A 26961-nucleotide genomic window follows, 5' to 3' on the forward strand; every position below is an offset into this window, starting at 1 on the left:
CTTGTAACTGTGTGTATTACATATGTAGAGGTGCTAAGTGATAAATGGATTCCTTTTGAACAAAATGTACTGCACTGTTACATTCAGTAAGACTCAAAATCCATACATGTACAAATCCAGTAGCAATGAAACAACTAAACAATGAAATACACAATACATTAAAAATTAAATAAGTACATGTTGATCAGTGAATAATTTTAAAATTAAAATTAACACAAAAGAAAAAAAATTATTTCAGCCATTTGAGGGTGGGAGCTGTGATTGTATTTCCAAAGAGGGTATATTTTATTCTCACAACTTAAGATAATTTTCTTTTTCAAGTAAGATGATGGATAGGATTAATTCTTTGTTACCATAAAACAGAGCAAGAAAATATTTTCAAGCTATTTGGTGCCAGAAAACCAAACAAAAATAAATTCCTAGGCCTCACACCAAAAAATTAAGTAGTTTTCCTTATCTAATAATCACAGGTCAGATGGATCTTACTTGGTTCCAGCACATGGTTGTGTCATCAACAATGATTCAGGTAAAATCTTAATGCAGAATTGTGATCAGTTTATATTATTTGCTGTTACATGTATTTATTTTAAACCAACAATCTTTATAAGCAAAGATTGCACTTGCATTAAAAAAGACGGGCCTTTTAAATCCATTACATAAATCTGACCCAAACTAAAGTCAGATTATGTAGCATACCTTGATAGGATTTTCACTGCCAACACTATTAATATTCTATTCTATTACATTTTAGCCAGATCTGGCCACCCATACTAGCTTATGAACTGTTTAATTTATAAGAAACTCTGGCCTCAATATTGTTTACAAGAAAGGTGCCCATCACCACACCTGTACTCTTTGTGTTTGTGTGAAGCAAGATCAGAGAGTTATGAAATCAATGCTAAGTGAACTTACAATGTAATTAGACCTAGTAGAAAATTCTCATTGACCTCAGAATAGTTAAATATCAAAACAAACTCAGTTGTTTCAGATGGGTATTTTTCCATTGACTTAGGAATTTTGTTCTTCTTTGGAGTAAAGTGTCATGCCCAAGGACACACCACAGTAGTGAACCCAGTCTTGTCCGATGGTAGGAACGTTTTTTTGTTAGGAATCTGTCACGCTTAAAAGGGAGCCAGTGTGGCTTCCTTATTACTCAGGTGATCTTAATCCAATTGGCTGAACTTCTAAACAATCTAGAGACCATATTGTAAGCTTGGATGATAAAGATCTCAGAAGAGTTTGATTAATAATAATAATAATAATAATGATAATAATAATAATCATAATAGTAATAATAATGCTTTATTTATAGAGGATGACTCATTATTCAAGGACTATTTTCCCTTGAGGCTGTCTTAAGGAGAGTATAACAATGTACATTATATGAAGATAGCTATAATTACTGTTTATTTTAACATGTTTAGTATTAAAATACTACATTACATTATCTATTAGAAACACATACATGCTCATGATATCTCTTTTTAAATACTCTATTATTTTCAGCAGATTTTACATGTAGTGGAAGCTTGTTTCACAGAACTGTACCAGAGTATTAGAAGCTCTTTTTAAATTGCTCTATCGTGGTTTTGGTGTTAGAAGGTGTCCTTGTGATATTGATCTCAACTGGTATTGTGTTGAAAAAACCCTGAATAAGTTCTGAAGATACTCTGGTGCAGTTCCATGTAGACATTTATATAAAAGAACTGCCTAGTGAAAATCTATCCTGTCATATATTGTGAACCATTTGAGTTATGTAAACAATGCTTTTGAGGGATGATCAACAGATGCATCTAAAATTACACATTCTGCTTGTTTCTGAAGTTTATAAACCCTGTCAGGCTCAGATTTAGCACAATTCCCCCATACATTTGAACAATAATCCATTGTTGGAAGAATATGTGACTTGTAGTATAGATTACGAGTTTCCATAGGTAAATATTTCTTGATTCTGCTGAGTAGGGCAGTTTTGGATGACAGTGTTTTACTAAGCTTATCAATATGGTTATTCCATAATAAATTATTATCTATGGACACAGCTACAAGATTTTCATGTTTGACATTTTGTAATGGATGATTATTTATTGCAAGAGATAGTTCTGGGTTCCCTGACTTGTGTAGCTTTTGTGATGTCCCCAGAATCATACATTTTGTTTTACCTTCATTAATTACCATCCTATTTTGTTGTGCCCAGTTTTGGACTTTAATAAGGTGTGATTTTAATCTCATTTGGATAGCTTCAGTATCAGAACTAGTTGTATACAAGGTTGCATCATCTGCAAACAAATCTGTATTTGTGGATTCATTATTTAATGTAGATCATTCATATAGATAAGGAAGAGGAGAGGGCCAAAAACTGAGCCTTGAGGGACCCCTGAATAAATATTGTGAGTTTGAGAGCTAATATTGACAATGCTTACTTGTTGAGACCTTTGGTTTAGGTATGACCTAAACCAGTTTAAAGATGGATTGTTGAACCTGTAACAGTTCAACTTTTGCAGCAGAATTTCATGATCAACAAGATCAAAGGCTTTCTTGAAGTCAAGGAATATAATCTCTGAGTCATATATCCATTATTCATTTCCTTCAGCCAAAGATCAATTAATTTGGTAAGTTCTGTTTGGCATGAGTGGTATTTTCTAAATTCTGATTGTGATTTATGAAATAGAGAGTATGTTTAAAACAATTTTATAGACCTGAATGGCTACATGTCTTTCAAATAATTTTGACAGTACAGGTAGAATTGATATTGGTCTGTAATTCCATGGATCCTCCTTTTCTCCTTTCTTAAAGATAGGTGTAATCTTTGCACATTTCAGTGTTTCTGGAGAATAACCACTCGTTATATTTAAGTTTATGATATGTGTTAACACATTAACCCCTGGAGCTTTTTGCCATTTTCATCTGAAAATCGAGTAGGAAACACATTTTGAAAGCTATTTCTGAACAGACTCGAAAACACCAAATCCCTGGTCATCTTTTAAAAACATATTGCCTAGTTGTTTTAGAAACATTGTTTTTCATTGGCTATTTGACTCGTGCATGAGCAGAAGGGTAAAAGTTGGAGTTCTTTTTTCTTTTTTTTTGCTTTTTTTTTGCTAAACGGAGCTAACATTTTTGTATGTAGACCACTCTTTATTCCAAATGTCCATCTTATCCTACGTTTTGCAAAGGCTCATCTGTCTGTTTGCAGTTCATACTGGTTTGCCTTAGATCTGAGACCAAAAAGTCTAAAATCCGGATACAAAATCGGATTCCGACCATGGGCGAATTTTGGGTTTCAAAAAAGTCGGGTAAAAAAAATGAGTTTTTTAAAATCTGTATTTTGTAGTGCAACTAGATATTCCAGATTATTTGGTATCATTGTAGAGCTACATCTGTCTACCTTTCTATAATACCACCCACTTTATTGTATCATGCATGACCATGACGCTACAGAGCTCGGCAGTAGGCTGCTACCTCCTGCCCTGTTAAGTCATCACTAGGGGTTAATTTGTTAATGACTTTGTTATTACTGGTGCAGAACAGTTGCCTTGCTTGGCACTCAGCATTAAGAGGTTAGTGTTAGGACTGGTCGGCCTGGTGTCAGGATAATGTGACTGGGTGGGACAGCATGCCACATGTCTGTGGCACGACGCCCCAGTGCTAGACATCACTATAAACTGCCACACTGCAGACACCGTAGCGATATGACTGAAAATTTGTTAAAGCTACATTAAAAATACAAATCACACACACACACACACACATTACTGGTGCAGCAATTTTAAGAATTCATGGACCAATAGTATCCACTCCAGAGGATTTATTAATATTCACCCTAATTAGCATATCAAAAACATCAGCTTCACTAACATTGTTGCAGCATCATTGCATATTAATGTGGTGTGTTCTTTCATCTTATCACATGAGCCTGAGAACAATTCAGATATAATATTTCTTAACAGATTTTGAGTATACTTACTCAGAGTAATTTTGTGTCATTAGATTTTGATGAGTTTTATAATGAGCAAGATGAGTACATATTAATGAGGATCCAGCCTATCACTTTGTGGGAAACAGACCTGCAACTTGGTCATTAGTCTAACAACTTAGCCACGAAGTTAACTGCAGCACTTTGGTGTATCTCAGTGGTGTACAAGTTATGTCTCCATGGGCGACCTGAGGGGTTCATGACACACCCATGAATCCATGCTGACTACACATATTCACTCCCATTGTAATGCCAAGTAAGTGAAATGTGCAAGATGGGGTTCATAGCAACTGCTAATTTATGAATTGGAGCCTAGTTTAAATTACCTTTCCTCTTTATAGCAAGAATGTGATCTTATATATTTGGTATGGGAAGTAAGATAAATACCAACATTAATAAACTAAGCTTTTCTTTCCCCTCAACAGTTTCATTGTATGTGAATTTGAATTTACAGGTTTTTATATGTCCACTAACTAGATGAGCTTGTTTTTTTTGTTTTTTTGGGGGGGCACATTTAGTCAGGCACATACATAATCAATATCCATTATCTGAACCTTAATGGTGGACTTGTATAGAGTTTTAATTTGACCATGAACATGTCAGTATGGAAAACCTTTTACAGGAAAGGCCAAAAGAACATCTTTATTTTCAGAAACTATCCATTATTCATGCTTGGTGTCACATTAACACTTAACTACAGTATGTGGTTAAATAAGTTTGTTATAAACATGTTTTATTTAGAGCAACCATTTTGGAGAGAGAATGTATCTATTAAGTGGAGAGCTCCTAACTTGGTCTGAGGAGCAATTTTTTTCATCATGAACATTTTCATGTTTGTATGTTGATGTTGTTAGTTTGGTATGAACTTTGCATAAACTTTGTCATAGCTGGTCAGATCACCTAAGATGAACTTTCATTACTAGTTATGGTCTGGGTCTGAGAAACTGCCTGTGCTGCTAGGTATAATCTCCTGTGACTAGATGTCATAGCTGGCTGTGTTACATTAGGATCTGTTAGTACAGTCATGTACTGCCTAGTATAATCTCCTGTGACTAGCTGTCATTGCTATGTCACATTAGGATCTGTTAGTACAGTCATGTGCTGCTTGGTATTATCTCCTGTGACTAGCTGTCATTGCTATGTCACATTAGGATCTGTTAGTACAGTCATGTGCTGCCTAGTATAATCTCCTGTGACTAGATGTCATAGCTGGCTGTGTTACATTAGGATCTGTTAGTACAGTCATGTGCTGCCTAGTATAATCTCCTGTGACTAGCTGTCATTGCTATGTCACATTAGGATCTGTTAGTACAGTCATGTGCTGCTTGGTATTATCTTCTGTGACTAGCTGTCATTGCTATGCCACATTAGGATCTGTTAGTACAGTCATGTGCTGCCTAGTATAATCTCCTGTGACTAGCTGTCATTGTCATTGAAAGGAATTACTTTATAATTATATTTTAATTTATAGGTATGGACTTTGTAGACTGAAATAAAGAATTCTTATTCTTCTTATTCTTTTTGCTATGCCACATTAAAATCTTTTCGTACAGTCATGTGCTGCTTTGAAGAACTCTTGTGCAGTGTTGCTTGGGATTCCAATGAGAAACTGTCAGTTCTGGTGCAGGGCTTTTGCAGAAATGTCTGAGTTGGTAAAGACTATAATGAGAAACCTTCATTGCTGGCCAAGACTCCATCCATAAGAACTTTCAGCGCTAACAAGTAATATGGTCTCCACTCAGGAACTATCAGTGCTTCTCAGTGCTTCTTTAAGGGTATGTCAGTGCTTCTTTGGTGAATGGGAATTCTTGTTGCTCTTGGAAGGAACCGAGGCAGGCAGTGACAGTTAAGTTACTGGCCATGGTCATCAAGAGTCACAAACATGGTCATTTGATGTTTCTTTAAATGGCAACTAATGACTCAGGTATTCTCACACTATACCATTTGTTTGTATCCCCTACTGATTTTAAAAATGGATAATGCAACTGGTAAGAATCCTTGAATTTGATAGCTTGCCTTAAAAACTTGCTAGTATTGTTCTTGAAAAGTCCTTGAATTTGTTGATAAACTGATGAAACAAATTCCCAAATCTTAAATTTTTCTGAGGGAATACAAAACATTAATACTGAATAAAATGTATCACTTTTGAAATCCGTAGCTTCATTATTTACATATTTTTCTCCAAATAAAAAATTAAGTTGGGTGGCTCAAATGACACAATATTGTTAGTTTGCCAGGGTACCTTTGCTACAGACTGGCACCATATTATGTGATTTTTTTTCTTTTATTTTGTAACTGTTATGCAGGGATAAAGTAACATATGGAGAGAGTACAGCTTCTGTATTAAGAAAAAATACTCCTTGAAAACTTTTTAAAATCTTTGAAATCTCCTTGAGAAGTTCTTGAAAAAAAAACTCCCCAGGGCCATATAAACCATGTCATAGGATTATAAGCAGGTTTGCATGTTGTATGGGCATGGATTAATGATGGAGTGGCATTTTTCAAAATTACATTTCCAACTGCAGCCAAATTTGCTCTTGAAACTGAATGTTTAACAGCAAATTTTACATATATGAACAACTATCATAACCCACATTCAGTGCTATACAATAGTTGATTCAGCCGTGTAGAGTTACCTTGTGCAAGTAATGCCAGGCGCATGGTGCACTTAAGCCTGCTTTAAGATTACCTTTTTTGCAGATAAAATGAATGTTGTATCATGAATTCTGGTAAGTAATATTTGTATTTATATATGGCAGTGGCCAGTTTGAAATTGTGCCACCGGTAGTTTCCTGTGGCTGTCTGTGTTGGGTAAAATGGTTGTTTTAAAATGGTGTGGATATCCAGGACTGCAGTAATATCAAACACACACATTCATTTGCTAAATGTCAGTATCACTACTTTATTAATGCAGACTGGTTTATGTTTTAGATTTACCAGACTGTTTCATGTATAATGGGATCACTTACTTTCCCCCAAGTCTGGAAAGATGAGCTTTTGATAATATCGATCAGGACAAAGATAGTATAAATTAAAAATCAGTATTGGCATATCAAAACATCAGGAGGCAATACTTAAGGGAGCTTACGTTAGTGATGATCAGGAGAAGTAATCCAAATGACCTCTGGCTTTTTTTAAGCCATTGTGATTTTTGTATTTCCTCCTCAGTATCTGATTCATCATCTATGTTTGTTTCATTTTTTGTTTCGTCGTTTCCCTCATCATTGTCCGTTTCTAAGTTTATGTCCTGGTCCATTCCCATGTCATTTTCATTATCTCATCTGTTTCATTTTCCATGTCATTTCCATTGTATGTCTCATCTGTTTTCTTTTCCATGTCATTTGATTGTTTTTCTTTTTTTTTGGATTCTGATGGTATGTCTGTTGTGTTTTATTTTGGCCAAAATCATCTAAGCTCAACTCCCCTTCCAGGGAAGAGCTAATGAGGAAGTGTGGTGTTTCCTCTTTTTATGCACCGGTATTGATGTGAGTGGTTTTGTCTCTATCAGGATCACCAGCCCTTCTTCTTTATTTGGTTCTTCATTTTCAGTGGGGTCCTCATCCTCAGTTTGAAGTTAAGGTAGTATGGATTTTTTGCATTATTGCACTGCATGACCTCATACCCCCTACCCTCTGGTTTACATGATTTTTGTTTTTTTTCCCGAAATCCTCCCACTCTAGGTCCTTTCCCCATTTTGATGCACATTGGTGCTATTGATCTCTGTTGTATCAATTATTGATGGCATAGTGATTTGGATATTTGTCCCTAGGGTTGGCTCTGTAATCTGGTTTGATATTTCTGGATAATTTGCCATTTCCCCTTCCTTGACTTCTTGTGTTTCTGCTGCTGCGCTGGCTTATGTTTTTGGGACACAGGGATTTTGACGGTCTCTTGGTGCATGTCCTAATTTTCTGCAAGGGGTGCAGGCTCTTTCCTTTTCACAAATCTTGTACCAGGATTTTACTAAAAACCCTAGTACATGGAAGAATGTTGGGATTTTTGTTGTATCTTCTTTTGCAATGGTAACAATCAAAACTCCTGTTTTTATGGGCTGGTAACCCCATACCATTGCCATCATTTGTCTCTTTATGTTCACTTTAAACTTATGTAACATTTTTTGTACTAGAACTTCGTTATCAACCTCCAGAGGGAGTCCTGATATGAAAATCTCTTTGGTATTGGGCTCCACCTCTCTGGCTATGGGAGGTGCCCTTCACACCACCGTTTTGAGGCCCATGATTTCTATTTCCCCTTCTTCCAGTATGGGAGTATCAAAATCTTTGGGGTAAATAATGTACTTATTTCGCCCCCCATTCTGTATTCCTTCAATCATGCTTATGTCAACCCCTTTCAATTTCATGGCCGTAATTATGTCAGACTGTTACGGGCAGTCATTAACTGCCTCGAAGTCCAACATCTGGCATCCTGTGGGGTGAGAATTAGCTACCAGTATCTCTCTTCCGTTTCCCTTTTCCAGGCTGACATGGAAATAATTTTCTCTAGCTTTGCCCCTCTATACATAACTTTCTTACTTGTTATGTCCATTCGCTGTGTTTTTTAGAGATGTCTCTGTTTCTAATACTAATATCTACCTTAATTGGGTTTGTATAAGTAAAGCTCACTGAGCAAAAATGAAGTTCACTCAGTGGGTCTCACACTACTACGTTCACCCAAAAACAAGTATATAATTACAAAATGTCATAATGTCAAATAAATTGGAAATCAAAATGCAAAACTGCAGAAGACAGCCTGCCTAACTAAACTAACTGAATTAAATACTAATTCCAGACAAAAATCAAAAGTAATAATAAAAGAAGTTCTGAAAATAATGCAAATACAAAGCAAACTATGAGCAAAATGTAAACAATATTTTGATCACACAAGGTGCAAAAATATACCAATCAAAATCAAAAGTAATAATGAGAAAAGTTCTTAAAATAATGTAAATGCACAGCGAAATATAGGCAAAATGTAATAAGAGTTTGATCACACAAGGTGCTAAAATATACCAACCAAAAACAAATCCTTTTAGAATGGTGTGCTCTTACGAGCAGCCTTGGTTGCTGTTTCATTGGAGCCTTTCCTCCTGTGGACTTCCTGGCTGTCTGTTGTTTGTGTGCCATGGCAAGGGTTTGAGTAAAAATCGTTAAGACTTTCCATCTCAATAATGAGTGTCCCATTGGTACAGATGAGTTTATAGCAGGGGCATGATAATGTAATGGGTTGAGTGTGATGCATGACCAGTGATTTTTTTGCCCACACTATTCAGCATTGTGAAATGTCCAGCATGCCAAAGGTATCAAAAATGATCCTTAAGGAATTTCTCGGAATGAGATTGCGTGAAACTATTCTTGGAATACATGAATTTAATATTCTAGGAACAGAAGCTGGGTGTCTGGTTGCAATTTACTAATGTATGGTTTATATTCATATCACTCTCATCAGCTTGATCTAATCATGGCTGATTTAATCTGAGGGCTAATTTTCGAGGTTTATAAAACATTGGAAAACCTTCAGGAATTAATGGTGCCTGTTCTGTATTAGTAGTTTTGACAAAGACCATGCATGCACATGAAATGTTGTGTTTGGTATTAAAGCAGATTGGATTGCATCTACATTGTGTGATAATTAATTTTTGTACCATGAGATGCTGAGTAAACTTGATGCTATACCTAAACGAGGTTGAAAGTGAATGGATTTTTGTGCTATAATGACTTTTGTCTCATTACTCACTTGGTATCATTGAAAAACAAGAAAAGATACCAGTGGAAAATAAATCAGATAGAAGTAAAGTATCATAGTGAGCCAAATTTTCTGTTTCTCTCAGATAATTTTGTTTTCTGTCATGGTAATTTTTTTATCTGTCTGTCTTGTGTCTGTCTCATGTAAAATTTAATTTAATGAATAATAAGCTGTGCACTTGCTTTTTGTTGCTGTTGTTTTTGCAGGGCTTAACGCCATTTTTCAGCACACTAAAGGCTAACCGTGGCGGCCAGTATTAATGGTGGAGAAAGAACCTGGGGAAACCCGGAAAGAACCACTGACCCACGAGAAGCTACTGGCAAGCATTCTCACATACCCAAATAGGCTGAATCCGAGACTCGAACCAAGGCAGACAGAGGTGAGATGGCAGTGATCCGTAACGGAGAGCGCTTTAGACCACTCAGCCTCTCGGGGCCCCCTGTGCACTTGCAGTCAAAAGTAGAAATCTAGATTAAATCAGCATACATGTTCACATTTTCATTTATATTTTAAACATAAGGACCTGTTGTTGCCATGCATCAGTCATCTTCTATGTATGTCCATCTGAACAATTATATCTGTTCTCAAGGCCATATTTTTTTATCAAAATAAATAAAATTTAAAAAATATGTTTGACCCCCAAATATCTTGAATAAAATGTTCTGTATTCTTGCTCTGATTTGTTGCCAAAATATAACTAATTATATCCATTATATTAGTTGAACTCGCCAGAAAGTAAAATGAGTTGAAAGAAAATCTTAAGCCCTCCTACCCTAACTTTTTTTTTTTTATATGATCAGTCCTTTTCAGGTATTTGATTGGCTTAGCCTTTAGGACTCTGACTTTTGTAATAAAAACCACCCAAAGTTGAAAATTAAAGTTTGGTATTTATGTTTATCTGATGATAGTATTTATTCAAATTGTTCCAAATTTTAAAAGACAAAAATTTACTTTTTGAGGATTTTGCACAACACCATAATAAGAACATTAAAGGAGTGAGTGCATATGTGTTTTAAAAACATAAATGCTTTTGTTTGTAAGAGTGTATATTCATCACACACCATGTCTCATCTGGCAATTAACAGTATAGTCGTAAATAATTCTTGGATAAGTATTGTCTGTAGTCCATTGAATTCCTATTTATGGAGCCTAAATCAAATATACTCCAATATGTACAAAAGTATGGACTTAACGTAAATGGTACTAGCAGTTGCCTTGCTTGGCACATAACAGTAAGGAGGTTAGGGTTAGTACTGGTCTGCCTGGGGTCAGGATAATATGACTGGGTGGGACATCATGCTACATGTCTGTGGCATGATGCCCCAGTGCTAGACATCACTATAAACTGCCACACTAGACATCATAGTGATATGACTGAAAATTGTTTAAATCTATATCAGAAGTCAAAATCACACACACACACACACACACACACACACACACACACACAAAAGTATGAACCTTGGAAATTATGTAAAAGAAGATTGCCAAGTTTGGGTTTTTCAAACCATCTGTAAGATCAATTGTACTCCTATTTCCATGTATTCAACAATTGTTTTCTTACAAGAACCTGAAAGGCAATGACTTAAGTTCTTAATTTTTTTTATGCCGCTATAAGGCAGAGCATATTTTCTTATGTTGCGATGTTGTCCCTCTGTCTTTCACCAACTTAATTTCTTCATAATAAGTCAAGATTTTGTTTGCGATCAACAGTTACCAAACTTTGTGGATGGCATGCACTCGTGGTAAGGAAGAACCCTATAGATTTTGAGGTTAAAAGCTCGCATGTCAAGGTCACTGTCTGAAAGAAGGAAAATGGTTTCTGCACCATAACTGAAGTCTCCACCATCTATTTACCAATTTCTGTGTATGGCTTGAATTGGTGAATGAAAGATGACTATCACCTTTGGTGTCAAAAGGTCAATGAGATTGAAAGAATTTTTTTTTTTCCAAATAATAATGTTAGTGCTTCATCACAGACCTGGACCAACTTTTATGGATGGCTTACACTTAAGGAAGAAGTCAGTCAGTTTTGAGAAGAAAAGATCCAGGTTCCAAGGTCAGTGTGGTTGAAAGAAGAAAAGTGTTTCTGCTAACAAAAATTAATTTGCAAGTGTCTGTATATATTAAACAAGATTATTAAACATGGGGTTGGTGTTTAATGGTTCTGTTGTTATATTTTTAAACTTTACTTTTAACTGGTACCATATAGCCATTATTATGCCGACATGCTGTGAAATGCTTAATACACAACTGCTTTTTTAAGTCATTTGGGGCATGGTTTGAAATGGATGAAAAATGACCTTAAATTTGTCACTGGCTGAGAAGGACATTGCACATTTAAAGTCATTATTTGGGGGAATTATTAGAATTAGTTCCAAAAGTAATGTGCCAATGCTATCTTTGCCTGTGGCCATATAAATGACAGAACCAGACAATTTTATTGTGGATCTTCGATCTCTCTTGTGGCTTAGTGGTTAGAGCATCTACCTCAGATGCAGGAGGTTGAGGGTTCAAAGCCTGACTAAGTCATACCAAAGACTTATAAAAATGTTACTAACAGCTGCCTCGCTTGGTTCTCAGCATTAAGAGGTTAGTGCTAGGACTGGTCATTCTGGTGTCAGGATAATGTGACTGGGTGGGACATGATGCTACAGTCTGCCATATGATGCCCCAGTGCTAGACATCACTATAAACTGTCACACTGCAGACATTGTAGTGATGTGACTAAAATGAATCTTGTGTGACCTTGAACTACAGCTGCCAGATGTAGATCCAACCTCCATGGGATGTCTGTTCTAGTTAATACAGCATCTCTTGCACAGTTTGAGAATGAAATTGTATACTCAGATTGTGGCCTACTACAGTACTCCACACAGTATGTGCATATTTTATGTTTGTTGAGTTATTTGTCCCTCAGTTTGCTCAAGTTTTTTCAATTTCCATAAATATTTTGACCCAGATAAATTAACCAGTTGTAGGTTTATTAATGTAATTTCAGTCATAGAGAAGAAAATGTTATCTGTTGATTGATTTGCAGCTTTGACACAAAATCCATGTTGTGCTGAAAAATCCATTCCTGTAATAAATTATAAGATCAGATCTGAGAAAGCTGTAAGAGGTCAAACTTTGTTGGATTGCAAAGCAGTGCCAGTTTATGGATGGAAGCCAGTCCATCTAAAAATCCATTCGTCTGGCATTAATGCTCAAGTTATTTTGTTTTATTTCTTCAGGTAATTTTCTCAGACATTGTTGCTAATACAGTAACATAAATTGGTGCAGAATTAGCAAATTTGGGGGTGGGTTGGGTAGAGCAACACAGGGTTGCTGATGATTGTTTGCATGGTGAGTAGTCCTATCTCACTAAGCCTGATACTTATTATCTCATATATGCATAGATATACTAACAAATTAGAAAGAAAGAAACCCACTTTAGAATAGTGAATGATGACCTTTGTAGCTTGTCTTTGAGATTTACCATACAAAATTTCAGCAATGCATCAGAGTTCAGTAGAGTTGAAGCAAGCATTGTTGGCAACACATTTCTTGGCTGTCAGAGAAACAAGATCTAGTCACCTTTGAATTATACTTTCTTTTGGTGTTTATTTGGTAGTTTAATAGAGAAATAAAACCGAAGGGAATTTTTAGCTCTAGTGGTAATAAGACATGTATGTTATTACTATTAAAAACTTCTGGAGGATGGCCATGAAACTAAAAAACACATTCATCCCATAGTTTATTTGGTTATGAATGACAACGGCCCTGCTTGGACACTTTGAAAATCTTGTATATATTGCTACTCTCCTACATGAAAAAAAACACACACACATACACACAAATGTTGGAAGTTTTGTTTCAGTGTTCTGTTATTTTCAATTGTATAATACTTAAAATGAAACATGATGACATTCTGTTGTCTTTTTGTTGTTGATAGAACAAATTTATTTCCATAAAATACAAAGGTGAAAATGTAAAAACATACCAGTTAATGTCTTTTTACAAGAATACTATTGAGCACTTTGTATTTCCAGAGATTAATAAATAATTTCATTCAAATCAAAATCTGAATACAACAAGATAAATGTTTATGCCCAGATGTTATCACAGGAATGAATAAAAAAAATTTCCAGTAAACAAGATCATAAAACAAACTAAGACACAAAATAATAACCTGGATGAAGATCAAAAGTTCATTTCTAGAAAAATCTGTTATAATTGGAATGTCTCTGTAACTAAAATTATAATAAAGAATATGGTAAACACAATGTCCTTGACTCAGACCAAGTTAAATATGTTTACTTCTTTTGATAATGATCCTAATATTAAACCCACTCTCATAGTGAAAATGTTAGCTATGTTTTAAATGTTTACAGAATTTATTTTTAAATCAATGATATTTGTCAGGTGGACAGTGAACTTGATTTTTGGAGGTCATCTACAAAATACAGTTTTACATAACCCACAGTGTATAATAAATAAAAAAAACTGACAAACAGTGCAGATTAAATATAATAACAAAACTCACTAAAATGATAAATCTGGTAGAAAGTTGTGAATTTTGAGAAAAGATCATGTTGAACTTAGATTGTGTTGTGCAGTAAACCGCAAACTTGATACTGTTAGAAAATTACAATGTCCATAATACTTAACTGATACCATTTGTGTGTCACTTTTAAGTGAAATGTAGGCAAGGCATAGATCAATATTATTTTCACTTATACTGTACTTAACAGAGACTAACATTTCACTTGCTTCATTAAATATGTAAAGTATAAGTAACTAAAAAGTGACCGTAAGTCCCATCTTAGTCAAGCTTATATCATGTACATGACAGAATTTTATTTCTGTAAGTTCTCGTGGCCCAACACCAGCAATTACCAGAGTGTGTATCTTCTGAAGGAATTTTACAATTTGCTTTAATAAATACTAACCTAATGTCCAGCATGTTTTGACTGGCCAAATGTCCTAATAAATGCTAACCTGATAAATGCTTACCAACATGTTCTTACTGGCCTAATATCCAGAATATTTTGAAAGTTTATTTGGTTTAAAACATCATGTCCAGAATTTTCAAAATAATTTCCAGGCATTGTCAGAATGACTTTAATGATTATGTTCCTCCATTATGGAAGCAGCAGATCTTAAACATTTTAGTTTGAACTGTACTTGAAGTTATTTTCATGTTAGTAAAACTTGTGACATCTGTGTTTCAGGGCATATTGGTGCAGGAGGTGGATGAGGGTCAGCCATGTTTAGCCTGTGAGGACAGGTGTCCTGGCTTCAGTGCACATGAATGGAGGTAAGATAAGATTTTAATAAACTGCGTTTCATTACTCCCTGGTTTAGAACTAATCTTTTGCTTTACTGTGTATAGACCAGAAGAACTTATTGGATAGGCTGTTGTCCATTGTCCAGCTTCCATCTGTAAGGATACAGGGTTCCCACGCTACTGGGAAATCTGGAAAAGTTTGACAGAAATGATAAAAAATTCTAACCATTAAAAATCCTTGGATTTTGCAAATATTGATGAAAGTTGGGAAAAATCTGGGAATTTTCCACCAACTGTTGGCACCCAAAACAATTATGTAATTGAGTTGTAACTGAGCTGATCGCGAGATAATTTAACAAGTTCTGACCAGAATATTCTAATGTTGCAGTATGGATCATTTAGGCGCTTGCCATAAACATATTTGTCAAGCCAATCCAAACATTTCAGTGGATTAGATTCTGCTAGTAGACTGGTTGTTTCAAAGAGCAGCTCAATATCTGCGTCCTTTCATACATTTAATGTTGAAAACCGTCTATCATCACTAAAAGCCAACATGGTGGTGGCAAAGAGGTGCCACTTACCAAATGTCCTAGCAAACTTAAATGTTGTAGCATTGTGTCATATCTGCATGAAATTGACTTAAAAATTATTTATTTTCTCAGAAATTATATGAGTTTACGTCATTATCTTTTTAATCCACTGAAAGACAATATGTAACTATGGTGTTGATGAAATTTGACCTTGTAGTAGCGATTTGCATTGCTAGTTGCACGAGTATACAAATCTCACAGCCCACATGTTCATGATATCATAGATGCAGTAGTCACGTGATTTCAGTAACCGGTTTCAGAAGTAGGATTTAAAAAAAAAAAAGAAAGTTGTATACTGTTTGTAATAATACAGAACATAATGAAAGAACACAATTTTTTATTTATTTATTGTGAAAACAGCTACATGGGGTTTGTTGTATCAGGTGAGTAACAGGTTGACATGTACTCTGTGGTTGATGAAAATGAGTCCAGATTGCTGCTACAGCGACAAGTTTTTGGTCATTGTTCTTGAAATAAATATTTTGAAAAGTTTGTTCTTTCTGGTTTTTACAAAAAGGTATCTGACATTCATTTAATATATTTTATTTTTTATGCAACAAGATTAGGTGTTTATAATATCACATGACTATTGGACTTCCTATGTCACCATGAGTACTGGGTCAGGTTTCATGTAGTTTTGTCAGCGGATTAAAGACAATGAATACTTGCCATTTCTGAGAAATAAATAATTTTTCCTATTGATTTCATGCAGGTATGACTCGACATAATATTGTTTACATTTGCTAGACCCAAACTTCCAAATTTTTGATAGTTGCTCTGACCCCACATCCCAACCTAAATGTCAGAAAGGGAAAAAGATTGTGGGAATATTCTGAGGAAACTCGTATTAGAAATGGACTGACATTCGTTTTAAATCAAATATGTTGTCCAAAATGTTGAATCACTGAGCTGAAACTTTGGTGCTAAACTATTATTCTGTGACATGCAGCTTGAAGCATTTGTTTCAGATATTTAGGCTGCAGGAGAAATGAGAGATTGTTATCACTTGTATTGAATATCACAAAACAAAACAAGCTCCCATGAGTATCAATACAGGATTTGGGGACTGGTTTATCACATTACAAGCAGACAGATTTTACAGAAAAGTCTTTTTTTTACAGTAGTATCAAATTTTTAATGTCTTTTTGTCAAGATTTACTCAACCCTATTTTGCAAATGATTTAAATCATGGATTTTGACCAGACATCTTAAAGAGTTTAGGTTGTTTGAAAAATCTTATTTTGGGTTTTATTGGCACAGATTAATTGTGGGTTTAAACTATTTTCTTTACAAGACTAGATTCTAACACTTTCCATTTATTGTTTTTTTCTACTGTGATAGGAAATGTTTATTCTGTATGACATGCTGTTATCTTGTTTTACAGCTGATTATTCTGATCCATTTAGAATTAAATGTTTGAAAAGAATAAAAGTAGTTTATGTTCATTGTGTTGTTTCCTCATACCAACATAATGCAGGTCAGCCAAGAAAAGTTATAATTTTTATTCTGTACATTGAAATGACTTTACATGCCAATTTTCAGGAATATACAGTAGTCGAACTTGTTTCATGTTACATATTTTGTGCTTTAGCGCATGATCATCTTTTCTGACTTAAGATGTTTTGGCAATCTCAGAATAGAAACATCTTTGATTTTTTTTAATGCATGCTTTATAAGCTAAAATGTTCTTAATTCCAATTAATAATGGTTATATGTGAACCTTGAAAAAATCAATTTCTTCCTGGAAATGACCTGGAATTTTTTTTTTAAAGTGGGGGAACCATGAGGATAACTTTGTTGACACTGCTCCTAAACTACTTGTGGAGGTTTCCATGAAATTTACACAATAATTCATTGCAAGGTCACAGTTAGTCCTAAATGAAAATGCTGTTGCTATTGCCACTCCTCTTGAATTCATGGTCATATCAGCTTGGGGTTTTCAGGTTGGTAAATATGGAAATGGTACTGATCTGATATCCAATATGACCACCACAGCAAGTTTGAAAATCTTGTTATTGCTACTCCTCCTAAGTGGAAAGTCATAATTGTATGGGGTTTTACCAGAAGACTTCTTATGATGTCTAGTTGGTCTTAAATAAAACGTTTTCCAATCTGATATCCATTAAGGCTGTTACTGCAGCAGTATTGAAAATCATACTGCTGTAAGTCATTTAAACTTGGGTTTTAACCAGAAGACTTATAATGTCTAGTTATAACTAAATGAAAATGGTGCCAATCTGATATCCAGTATGGTCAACCAACTTGGCAGCCATCTTGTTATTGCTCTTCATCATAATGAAAAGTCATATCAACATGAGGTTTTCACCAGAAGACTAAGCTTGATATATAGTTGCTTCTGAATGAAAATGGTGCAAATCTGACCTTAAATGTGGCTACCACAGTGAAGATAATGAGTAACTCAACTGAATAGATGGTTATATCAGCATGGAGTTTTCACCAAGTCTTCTAATAATATTTAGTTGTCCAAATTGAAGAGAGTCAGAGTTTTCATTTAGATGGCTGCCGTAGTGCCCATTTGAGAATCTCTTCACTCAGGAATATTGAGATGGTTTCAATACAAAGCAGTTATAAGAACGAATTATCCTATCATTGTTTTTTAATTGTAGGGTGTCAGACACTTTGAGCAAGTGTTACGTTTTAACTTACCAGGTTGCAAGGCTGTTAGTGAGTTTATGGTCTGGCCCCATTTCTTCCATAATCTATCTTTCAGCAGTTGCCATTTTCAATTTCCCCAAAACAGACAGAACCAATTTCAGCCTTACTTGGTAGAATGCATCCTGTATAATTAACATCAATTGACCATCAAGTATATATGCCATAACAAAAAATAGACACATCTTCCCAAACAGCACTGAACAGATTTTGATTATATTTGATGAATATCATCCAGGTGTGAAAGGTTTTCAGATTTATGCAAATGATACCAATCCACCATCCAAAATGGCTAACATTACTTGACACAGAAAAGCTTTCAATGACTTCTCAAAATCAACTCTATAGTTCCTTTCAACAGCCTTGCAAAATCTGCTCTGCAGTTTTTTGCGCAAATGACTTTCAGTTTTGTTTAAATGAGGCTGATTCACCATCCAGTAAGTTACACAAAATATATAAACCTTTAATCAAGTTCTTCTACAAAAAACACTCAACGGAATTTACCAGATTTAAAGAAAGCATCCTGGCTTTAAGGAGCTTAAAGTGCTTGTTATGACTTAAGTCATGCTGTTAGTAGAGGTCCTGTAGCACTTACAACATTTGTCATTTTTATTGAATGAAGCAACTATTTGCAGATCCTGGTGCTTCTGCATGGCATGATCTGCTCTGAAACAAAGTTTGATTGGTACGTTATGTCCTGGAACAAGAAATTACCATGGCTAGAAATAGTGAAACATAGTCAACTTCATCTGAACAAAATGTTGAGCAGAATTTGACCAACATTGATAGAAAGTATGCTAGTATAAAGGGTCAATAATGCAAAATGGAGAGAATTCTTGAAACATTTGTTTTCATGGCAGATATAGTCATCTGCATTGGAAGGAATTTCTACAGAATGTCTGAAAGCATGACTACTCTTGCATTTGGTTATTGGGCAGATATCAGATTGGTGAGTGATTTGTGAACAGGTGGGAACATCATGGCTTATAATAAACTGTCTGAGTATAAAATGTCAAACTATGTCTCATATCTTTGGAAATCCTAGAAATGGCTATGGACTAAAATCAGGTGTACTCTATTCTAAAATAGCTTTATGTGATAAGAAAATCATGGAATTGGTCTTGATCACATTGTTTATATTTTTTGACTGTGCTTACAGCAGGATAACTGGACTAAGAATTTTGTACTCTACTAAATGTTTTCAATGCATTTATTGTTCTGTATTGCAGTTTTCAATGCATTTATTGTTCTGTATTGCAGTTTTCAATGCATTTATTGTTCTGTATGCAGTTTTCAATGCATTTATTGTTCTGTATGCAGTTTTCAATGCATTTTAATTGTTCTGTATGCAGTTTTGGCTCATCTCTTTGAAGGCAAACCATGATAGCTGAGTTGGTATAGTATTGGAAATGTAATTCAAAGGTTGTGGTTTCGACACCCACCCACCCACCCAGGCCAGTTAGGGTTAGCTACCTTTGTGTGTCCCTGGGAAAGGAACTTGCCTCCAATTTCCTAGGCATGACATAACTAGTATTTTGATAAAGGTGCTTTTAAAATCAACAAAACAAACCCAGCTCTATGAAGTAGAGGTATTCCAGCAATTCACCAGATATATAAAATATAGAATTTTTTTATCAGCTCTTTTTATTGTATACATGTTTCTTTGAAGTTCAGGAAGTGAAAATGATTTAGCAGAACTTGCATTTTTGTATATATAAAAAATTATAGGTGTACATCTGAAGTAAGGCTAAGCTGTATACTTTGTAACCCATACTATCAATCATACACCAAGATAAAGGCAATTAGAAGCTCCTTTATCAATACTTATCAGTACCTGAGATATTCAAGGTCATTTTGTTAAATAGCCAGGATGACCAGTGAGGAAAACCAGGGTAATTCTTTTGCTTTAAAAACCTAACCCTATGCAAATTAATGAAACTGCAGTGTACCACCTATAAATGGCTGCCATTTCAGCGATCTTGAAAATCTTTTGAATGTTTTTATTGCCACTTCTTTTGAATGGATGATCATATCATCATAGGATCTTCAATAAAACTTCATATGATCTTTAGTTGAGTTGGTCCTTAGCAAATATGGTGCTGATCTGAAGTCCAGTATGATGTTTATCACATCAGCCATCTTGAAAGTTTTTATTGCTACTCTTCCTGAATGGATGGACATATCAACATGGGTCTTCACTAAAAACTTCTTATACTGTTTAGTTGATCGTAAGTTAATATAATCTGAAGTCCAGTCTGTCTGCCAGAATAGCTATATTAAAAATCTTGTTATCACTGCTACTTCTGAATGGATGGTAATTTGAAGATGAGGTTCTTGATAAAATATTAATTGATGGTCTAGTTAGTTAGTCCCAAATGAGAAACTTTGAAACAACTACTTTCATAACACATGCAATCAGTAGTATTGGATGAAATTTGAGTAGAGTCTCGGATTTTTGGCCATTAGGCAAACGTGGTGAACAATCACAGACCCACAAGGACCACTATCTGTGTTGTACATTCAGTTGCAATTCATTCGAACTTTGAATATACATTGTTATTTATTTGTTCTTTATTGGCATGCAAAAATATAATGCAACTTAGTTTACCTGAAATACATGATGGATGAGTCAGTACACAATAGTAATATTACTTTTATGGGGAAGGTAGAGTATCGGAGAAAAATGATACTTTCCATTTAACACAAATTATGCAGACAGAGAGCAAAGTCATTCTTTTTTAGTTCCAAAAGATTGAATTAAGGATTGTAGTTAATATTTTATAACAAAATATAAAGTAGTTCTTCTGCTACAAAATTTTCTGTTGCTAACACTTTTTCCTTAACTCTTACCAGATCTCTATTGCTTTGTGCATCAAGTTGTTGAAAGTCATTACAATCTTAATTTCATCTCAAGGTATACATCTTTTATAATAAGAAAGAATCAACACAATGCTTTGATGATGTTTTCATTGCACTTAGAATGCTTTCAAAATAGTTAGACATTTTTAATTACACTCGGGTTATTTCTGTACAATCTCATGGGCTTTCCTTACATCCTGATATAATTTACAAGTAATATCATTACATTAAAGAAATACCACAAAGCTAGATACATACTGAGTACCTAGCATCCAAGTGGTTTAATCATCTAAACTTTCTTTGGGAAGTTGGCTGTCAGAGGCTTCATAGTTTAATGCAATGGTTGGTAGCATCTGCTGGTCATATACAAGACCGAAGATTCTCTTTATAGCATATAAAAGACTTAGACTGGTTGACTACAAATCATTCAGTACATGTACAGTGGTCTTATACAAGACACCAATTTGATTCATAGAATGGTCGTATACAAGACTACACATTAGTTGATAGGATGGTACTAAATAAGACTACAGTCTAATAAATAGGATGGTCATATACAAGACTACAAATTGGTTGATAGGATGGTCAATATAAGACTACAAATTGGTCGATAGGAATATCGTATAAAAGACTACAGTTTGGTTGATAGGATGGTCATATAGAAGGCTTCAAATTGATTGATAGAATGGTCGTATACAAGACTACAGAGTGATTGATTGGATGGCCAGTGTAAGACTACAGATTGTTTGATTGGATGGTCAATACAAGACAACACAGTAGTTTATAGAATGGTCATATACAAGATTATAAATTGATTGATAGAATAGTCATATACAAGACTACAAATTAATTGATAGGATGGTCATATACAAGACAACACATTGGTTTATAGGATGGTCATATACGAGACTATAAATTGATTGATAGAATGGTCATATACAAGACTACAAATTAATTGATAGAATAGTCATATACAAGACAACACATTGGTTTATAGGATGGTCATATACAAGACTATAAATTGATTGATAGAATAGTCATATACAAGACTACAAATTAATTGATAGAATAGTCATATACAAGACAACACATTGGTTTATAGGATGGTCATATACGAGACTATAAATTGATTGATAGAATGGTCATATACAAGATTATAAATTGATTGATAGAATAGTCATATACAAGACAACACATTGGTTTATAGGATGGTCATATACAAGACAACACATTGGTTTATAGAATGGTCAGTTGATTAATAGGATGGTCATATGCAAAACTACAAATTCATCTATAAAAATGTCATATATAAGACAACAGATTGATTGATTGATTGATTGATTGATAGGATGGTCATATACTAGACTACAAATTGATTGATAGGAATGTCATATATAAGACAACAGATTGGGTGATAGGATGGTCATATGATAGACAATAGATTGTTCGGTAGAAGGCCATATATAAGACAGGCAGGTTGATGGGAATGTCACATATATAAGCAACAGATTGATTGATTTTTTATTTTATTTTGATTGATTGATTGATAGGATGGTCATATACTAGACTACAAATTGATTGATAGGAATGTCATATACAAGACGTCAGATTGGTTGTTAGGAATGTCATATACAAGACAGTCTGTTTGTCTAATTATACACTGACAGAGTCAGATTTGACTATTAAGCAATAGATGACATGTGGTCAAGAATATAGAAAGGAAGATAGGACTGACAGAAGAGTAATGACAGGAAAGCAGAATCAAGTAAAAGAATGTCAGTCTTTGTTTTCGTCCATTCATATTCAGACCAATCCAGCTACCATAGGAGTGATGAGATAGATGGACCTCAACCGGCATAGCCCTAAGAATTGCTAGGTATTACTTGTAGCTGACTAGTTCAGTAAAATGTGATGTCGGAAAGCTCCTGCTTGTGAGATACCAAGTCAGGAGCTTCTGCAATTGTTGATGGCAATAGATTGATTGATAGAAAGATAATAAATATGACTACAAATTGATTGATAGGAATGTCATAATACTACAGATTGGTTGATAGGAATGTCATATATAGGATAACATATTAGTTATAGGAATGTTATATATAGGACAGCAGATTAGTTGATAGGAATGTCATATATAGGACGACAGACTGGTTGATAGGAATGTCATATATAGGATAACAGATTAGTTGACAAGAATGTCGTATAGAGGACAACAAACTGGTTGATAGGATGATAATATATAAGACTAAAAATTGATTGTTAGGAATGTCATAAATAATACTACAGATTGGTTGATAGGAATGTCATATATAGGATAACAGATTAGTTGATAGGAATGTCATATATAGAATAACAGATTAGTTGACAAGAATGTCATATATAGAATAACAGATTAGTTGACAAGAATGTCATATATAGGATAACATATTAGTTATATGAATGTTATATATAGGACAACAGATTAGTTAACAGGAATGTCATATATAGGATAACAGATTAGTTGACAAGAATGTCATATATAGGACAACAAACTGGTTGGTAGGATGATAATAAATAAGACTACAAATGGTTTGATAGGAATGTCATAAATAATACTACATATTGGTTGATAGGAGTGTCATATATGGGACATCAGACTGGTTGATGGGAGTGTCATATATGGGACATCAGACTGGTTGATAAGAGTGTCATATATGGGACATCAGACTGTTTGATAGGAGTGTCATATATGGGACATCAGACTGTTTGATAGGAGTGTCATATATGGGACATCAGACTGGTTGATAGGAGTGTCATATATGGGACATCAGACTGGTTGATAGGAGTGTCATATATGGGACATCAAACTGGTTGATAGGAGTGTCATATATGGGACATCAAACTGGTTGATAGGAGTGTCATATATGGGACATCAGACTGGTTGATAGGAATGTCATATATGGGAGATCAGACTGTTTGATAGGAGTGTCATATATGGGACATCAGACTGTTTGATAGGAGTGTCATATATGGGGCATCAGACTGTTTGATAGGAGTGTCATATATGGGACATCAGACTGTTTGATAGGAGTGTCATATATGGGACATCAGACTGTTTGATAGGAGTGTCATATATGGGACATCAGACTGCTGTTTGATAGGAGTGTCATATATGGGACATCAGACTGTTTGATAGGAGTGTCATATATAGGACATCAGACTGTTTGATAGGAGTGTCATATATAGGACATCAGACTGTTTGATAGGAGTGTCATATATGGGACATCAGACTGGTAGGAGTGTCATATGGGACATCAGACTGTTTGATAGGAGTGTCATATATGGGACAGCAGACTGTTTGATAAGAGTGTCATATATGGGACATCAGACTGGTTGATAGGAGTGTCATATATGGGGCATCAGACTGGTTGATAGGATGGTTGTATGTAAGTGGATAGCATCTGCTGATCATATAGTTCTGAAAATTTGTTGATTGCAGCTGCTGGTTTCAACTCTTCTAATCTAGTAAGTTGGTAGAGTTTGTTCTTCTGTGGATTCTTTTAATCTACTAGGTTGATGAATATCATTCAGTAGCTGTGGATTTGTCTAATCATGTCGAGTGGTGGCTATCATTCAGTAGCTGTGGATTCTAATTTAGCAGATTGGTGGATATCATTCATTAGTTGTGGATTCTAATTTAGAAAATTGGTGGATATCATTCAGTAGTTGTGGATTCTAATTTAGCAGATTGGTGGATATCATTCAGTTTTAAATTTGCTACCCAAAATCATTGTTCACAAATACATGTATAATTATTTTTGTCTGTCCTTAGCAAATGGCAAGATGTAGGTATCATATTTCTAGCAACGAGACCAAAGCCATCACTAATTTTAGGATTCTGTATGAAAGTTTATACAAAGTATACACAGTAAATGCATTGTAGAACAGTGTGTATGCAAGACACTGTGCTGTCTGAAACCCTTGTTGCTGTCATAATCCAGGAGTTGGATGAGGAACATGACATCCTTATGTTTCATTTATACTCATTCACATTTTAAAAATAAATCTCCACTGTTTCTTTTCTTACAGAAATATATGTCTCTCGTGTAAATGTCCCAGAGAACTTCACGACATCTATAATGAGAACTTTGTCAATGTTCGGGATCGGCTTGGTTGGCGGCGTGAAGATGATCCAGCATACCAGGCCACAAAAGAAAAAACCCTGAAAGAAGGTTACACATGGGTCCCCCCAGGGCTTACAAGCCAACAGGTATAATTATACGACTTTAGGTCAGATCAGCATAGGACTTTTTTTTAAAGCTGATGTTCATGAAGACCCAAGATCAAGGTGAATATTGCCCTTTTTGGGATATGTTGGATCACATTTCATGTAGAAAAGGTGAAATCTTGACCTGTATTTATTAGCTAATTGCCAGATTTAAATACTGTAATTGCTTCATTTAATGACAGGCATGGTTGTATTAGTACAGAAGAGTCATCCTTTGCAACATATGCCTCTAACTGTAAGCCTTTTAAATTGTAAGAGAGCATGACTTTCGTAGCTAAATGCCCAACGTTCATGGGAAACTATCAACACTAGAAGGTTTATGAAGTTAATTTCGTAGAGGTTTTTTGAAAATGTTGAGAGGTAAACAACTACCATTCCACAGAATTAGGTTGTTGTTGTTGTTGTTGTGGGGTTTAACTCCATTTTTCAGCACACAATAGGCTATATACTTGGTGGCCAGTATTAATGGTGGAACCTGGGTAAACCCCTGAAAGAACCACCGACCCACGAGAAGCTGCTGGCAAGCTTTCTCACATAGCCACATTGGCCGAATCGGAGACTCGAACCCACGCAGACAGAGGTGAGATGGCAGTGATCCGTAATGGAGACCCATTTAGATCACATGGCCACTTGGGGCCCCCAGAATTAGGTAATTGACTGAAAGTAGCTGGTGTTGCATTATTTTGTTTTGCTACTTTTGCTGTGTGAAAGCCCATTAGGTTAATTGATGCATGTAAAGTAGATGAAATGGAACAGCTCAATTCATTTGAAGTTAGTGAAAACAGAGATGCACATGGAATAAACAAAGATTATTACAATTCATGATCCTTATGAAAGATTATTGACTTGTGATCAATTTCAACATTTCTTTGAAGTCAGATTTTAGTATGTACATAAACAGCAAAATATGATTATTTCAGTAATGGAATGGTAAAGTTAGAAGCATTGTGGAAGTATGATTTGACGGCATATTGTCAAAATGCAACTTAGTAAGGATGAGTCATCTAAATAGTGAGCAAAGTCAAACAAAAAAAATTCCTGGTGGACAGAGTTTGATATTGTGAAGTACTGCAGCATATTACTTGGCACATATTGCAAGCACAATATTGATATTAGTCATTATGGAGTATATAGCATCCATTTACAAAGTAACACCACCCTGCATTGGGACAATGCACAACTGCGTAGTTTAATCCAATTAACAGGCATCAACAAACCAAGTCACAAAAGCTGAAGTGATTTTCTACTGCCCATTACTAGGCAGTCTTGTACCAACAATGAATACTAATGAAACAGTCAGTCTTAAATAAATACCAACAATGAAATATTAATGAAACAAGCACCCTTGAATACATACCAGCAATGAATACTAATGAAACAGGCAGTCTTGAATAAGTACCAACAGTGAAATTTTAATGAAACAGGCAGTCTTGAATAAATACCAACAATGAATATTAACAAAACGGGCAGTCTTAAATAAATACCAGCAGTGAATAGTAACGAAACAGGCAATCTTAAATAAATACTGACAATGAATAGTAACAAAACAGGGAGTCTTAAATAAATACCAACAATGAATGTTAACAAA

At 34.9% G+C, this 26961-nt stretch overlaps 1 protein-coding gene across 3 annotated transcripts in view; it reads left to right on the forward strand.

Moving 5' to 3' along the window:
• Positions 1-26961, forward strand: part of LOC149796437 (four and a half LIM domains protein 2-like) — a 279497-nt gene that overhangs the window by 124426 nt on the left and 128110 nt on the right. For all 3 annotated transcript variants that reach the window (XM_089961113.1, XM_089961115.1, XM_089961116.1), the window contains 2 exons: positions 14929-15014; positions 25175-25355. In XM_089961113.1, coding sequence (XP_089817239.1) covers positions 14929-15014; positions 25175-25355 — 267 coding nt within the window. The remainder of the gene's footprint in view (positions 1-14928; positions 15015-25174; positions 25356-26961) is intronic.

Source organism: Sinohyriopsis cumingii, chromosome 6, assembly GCF_028554795.1.
Source record: "Sinohyriopsis cumingii isolate HCF-2022 chromosome 6, ASM2855479v2, whole genome shotgun sequence".
Classification (NCBI taxonomy): domain Eukaryota; kingdom Metazoa; phylum Mollusca; class Bivalvia; order Unionida; family Unionidae; genus Sinohyriopsis; species Sinohyriopsis cumingii.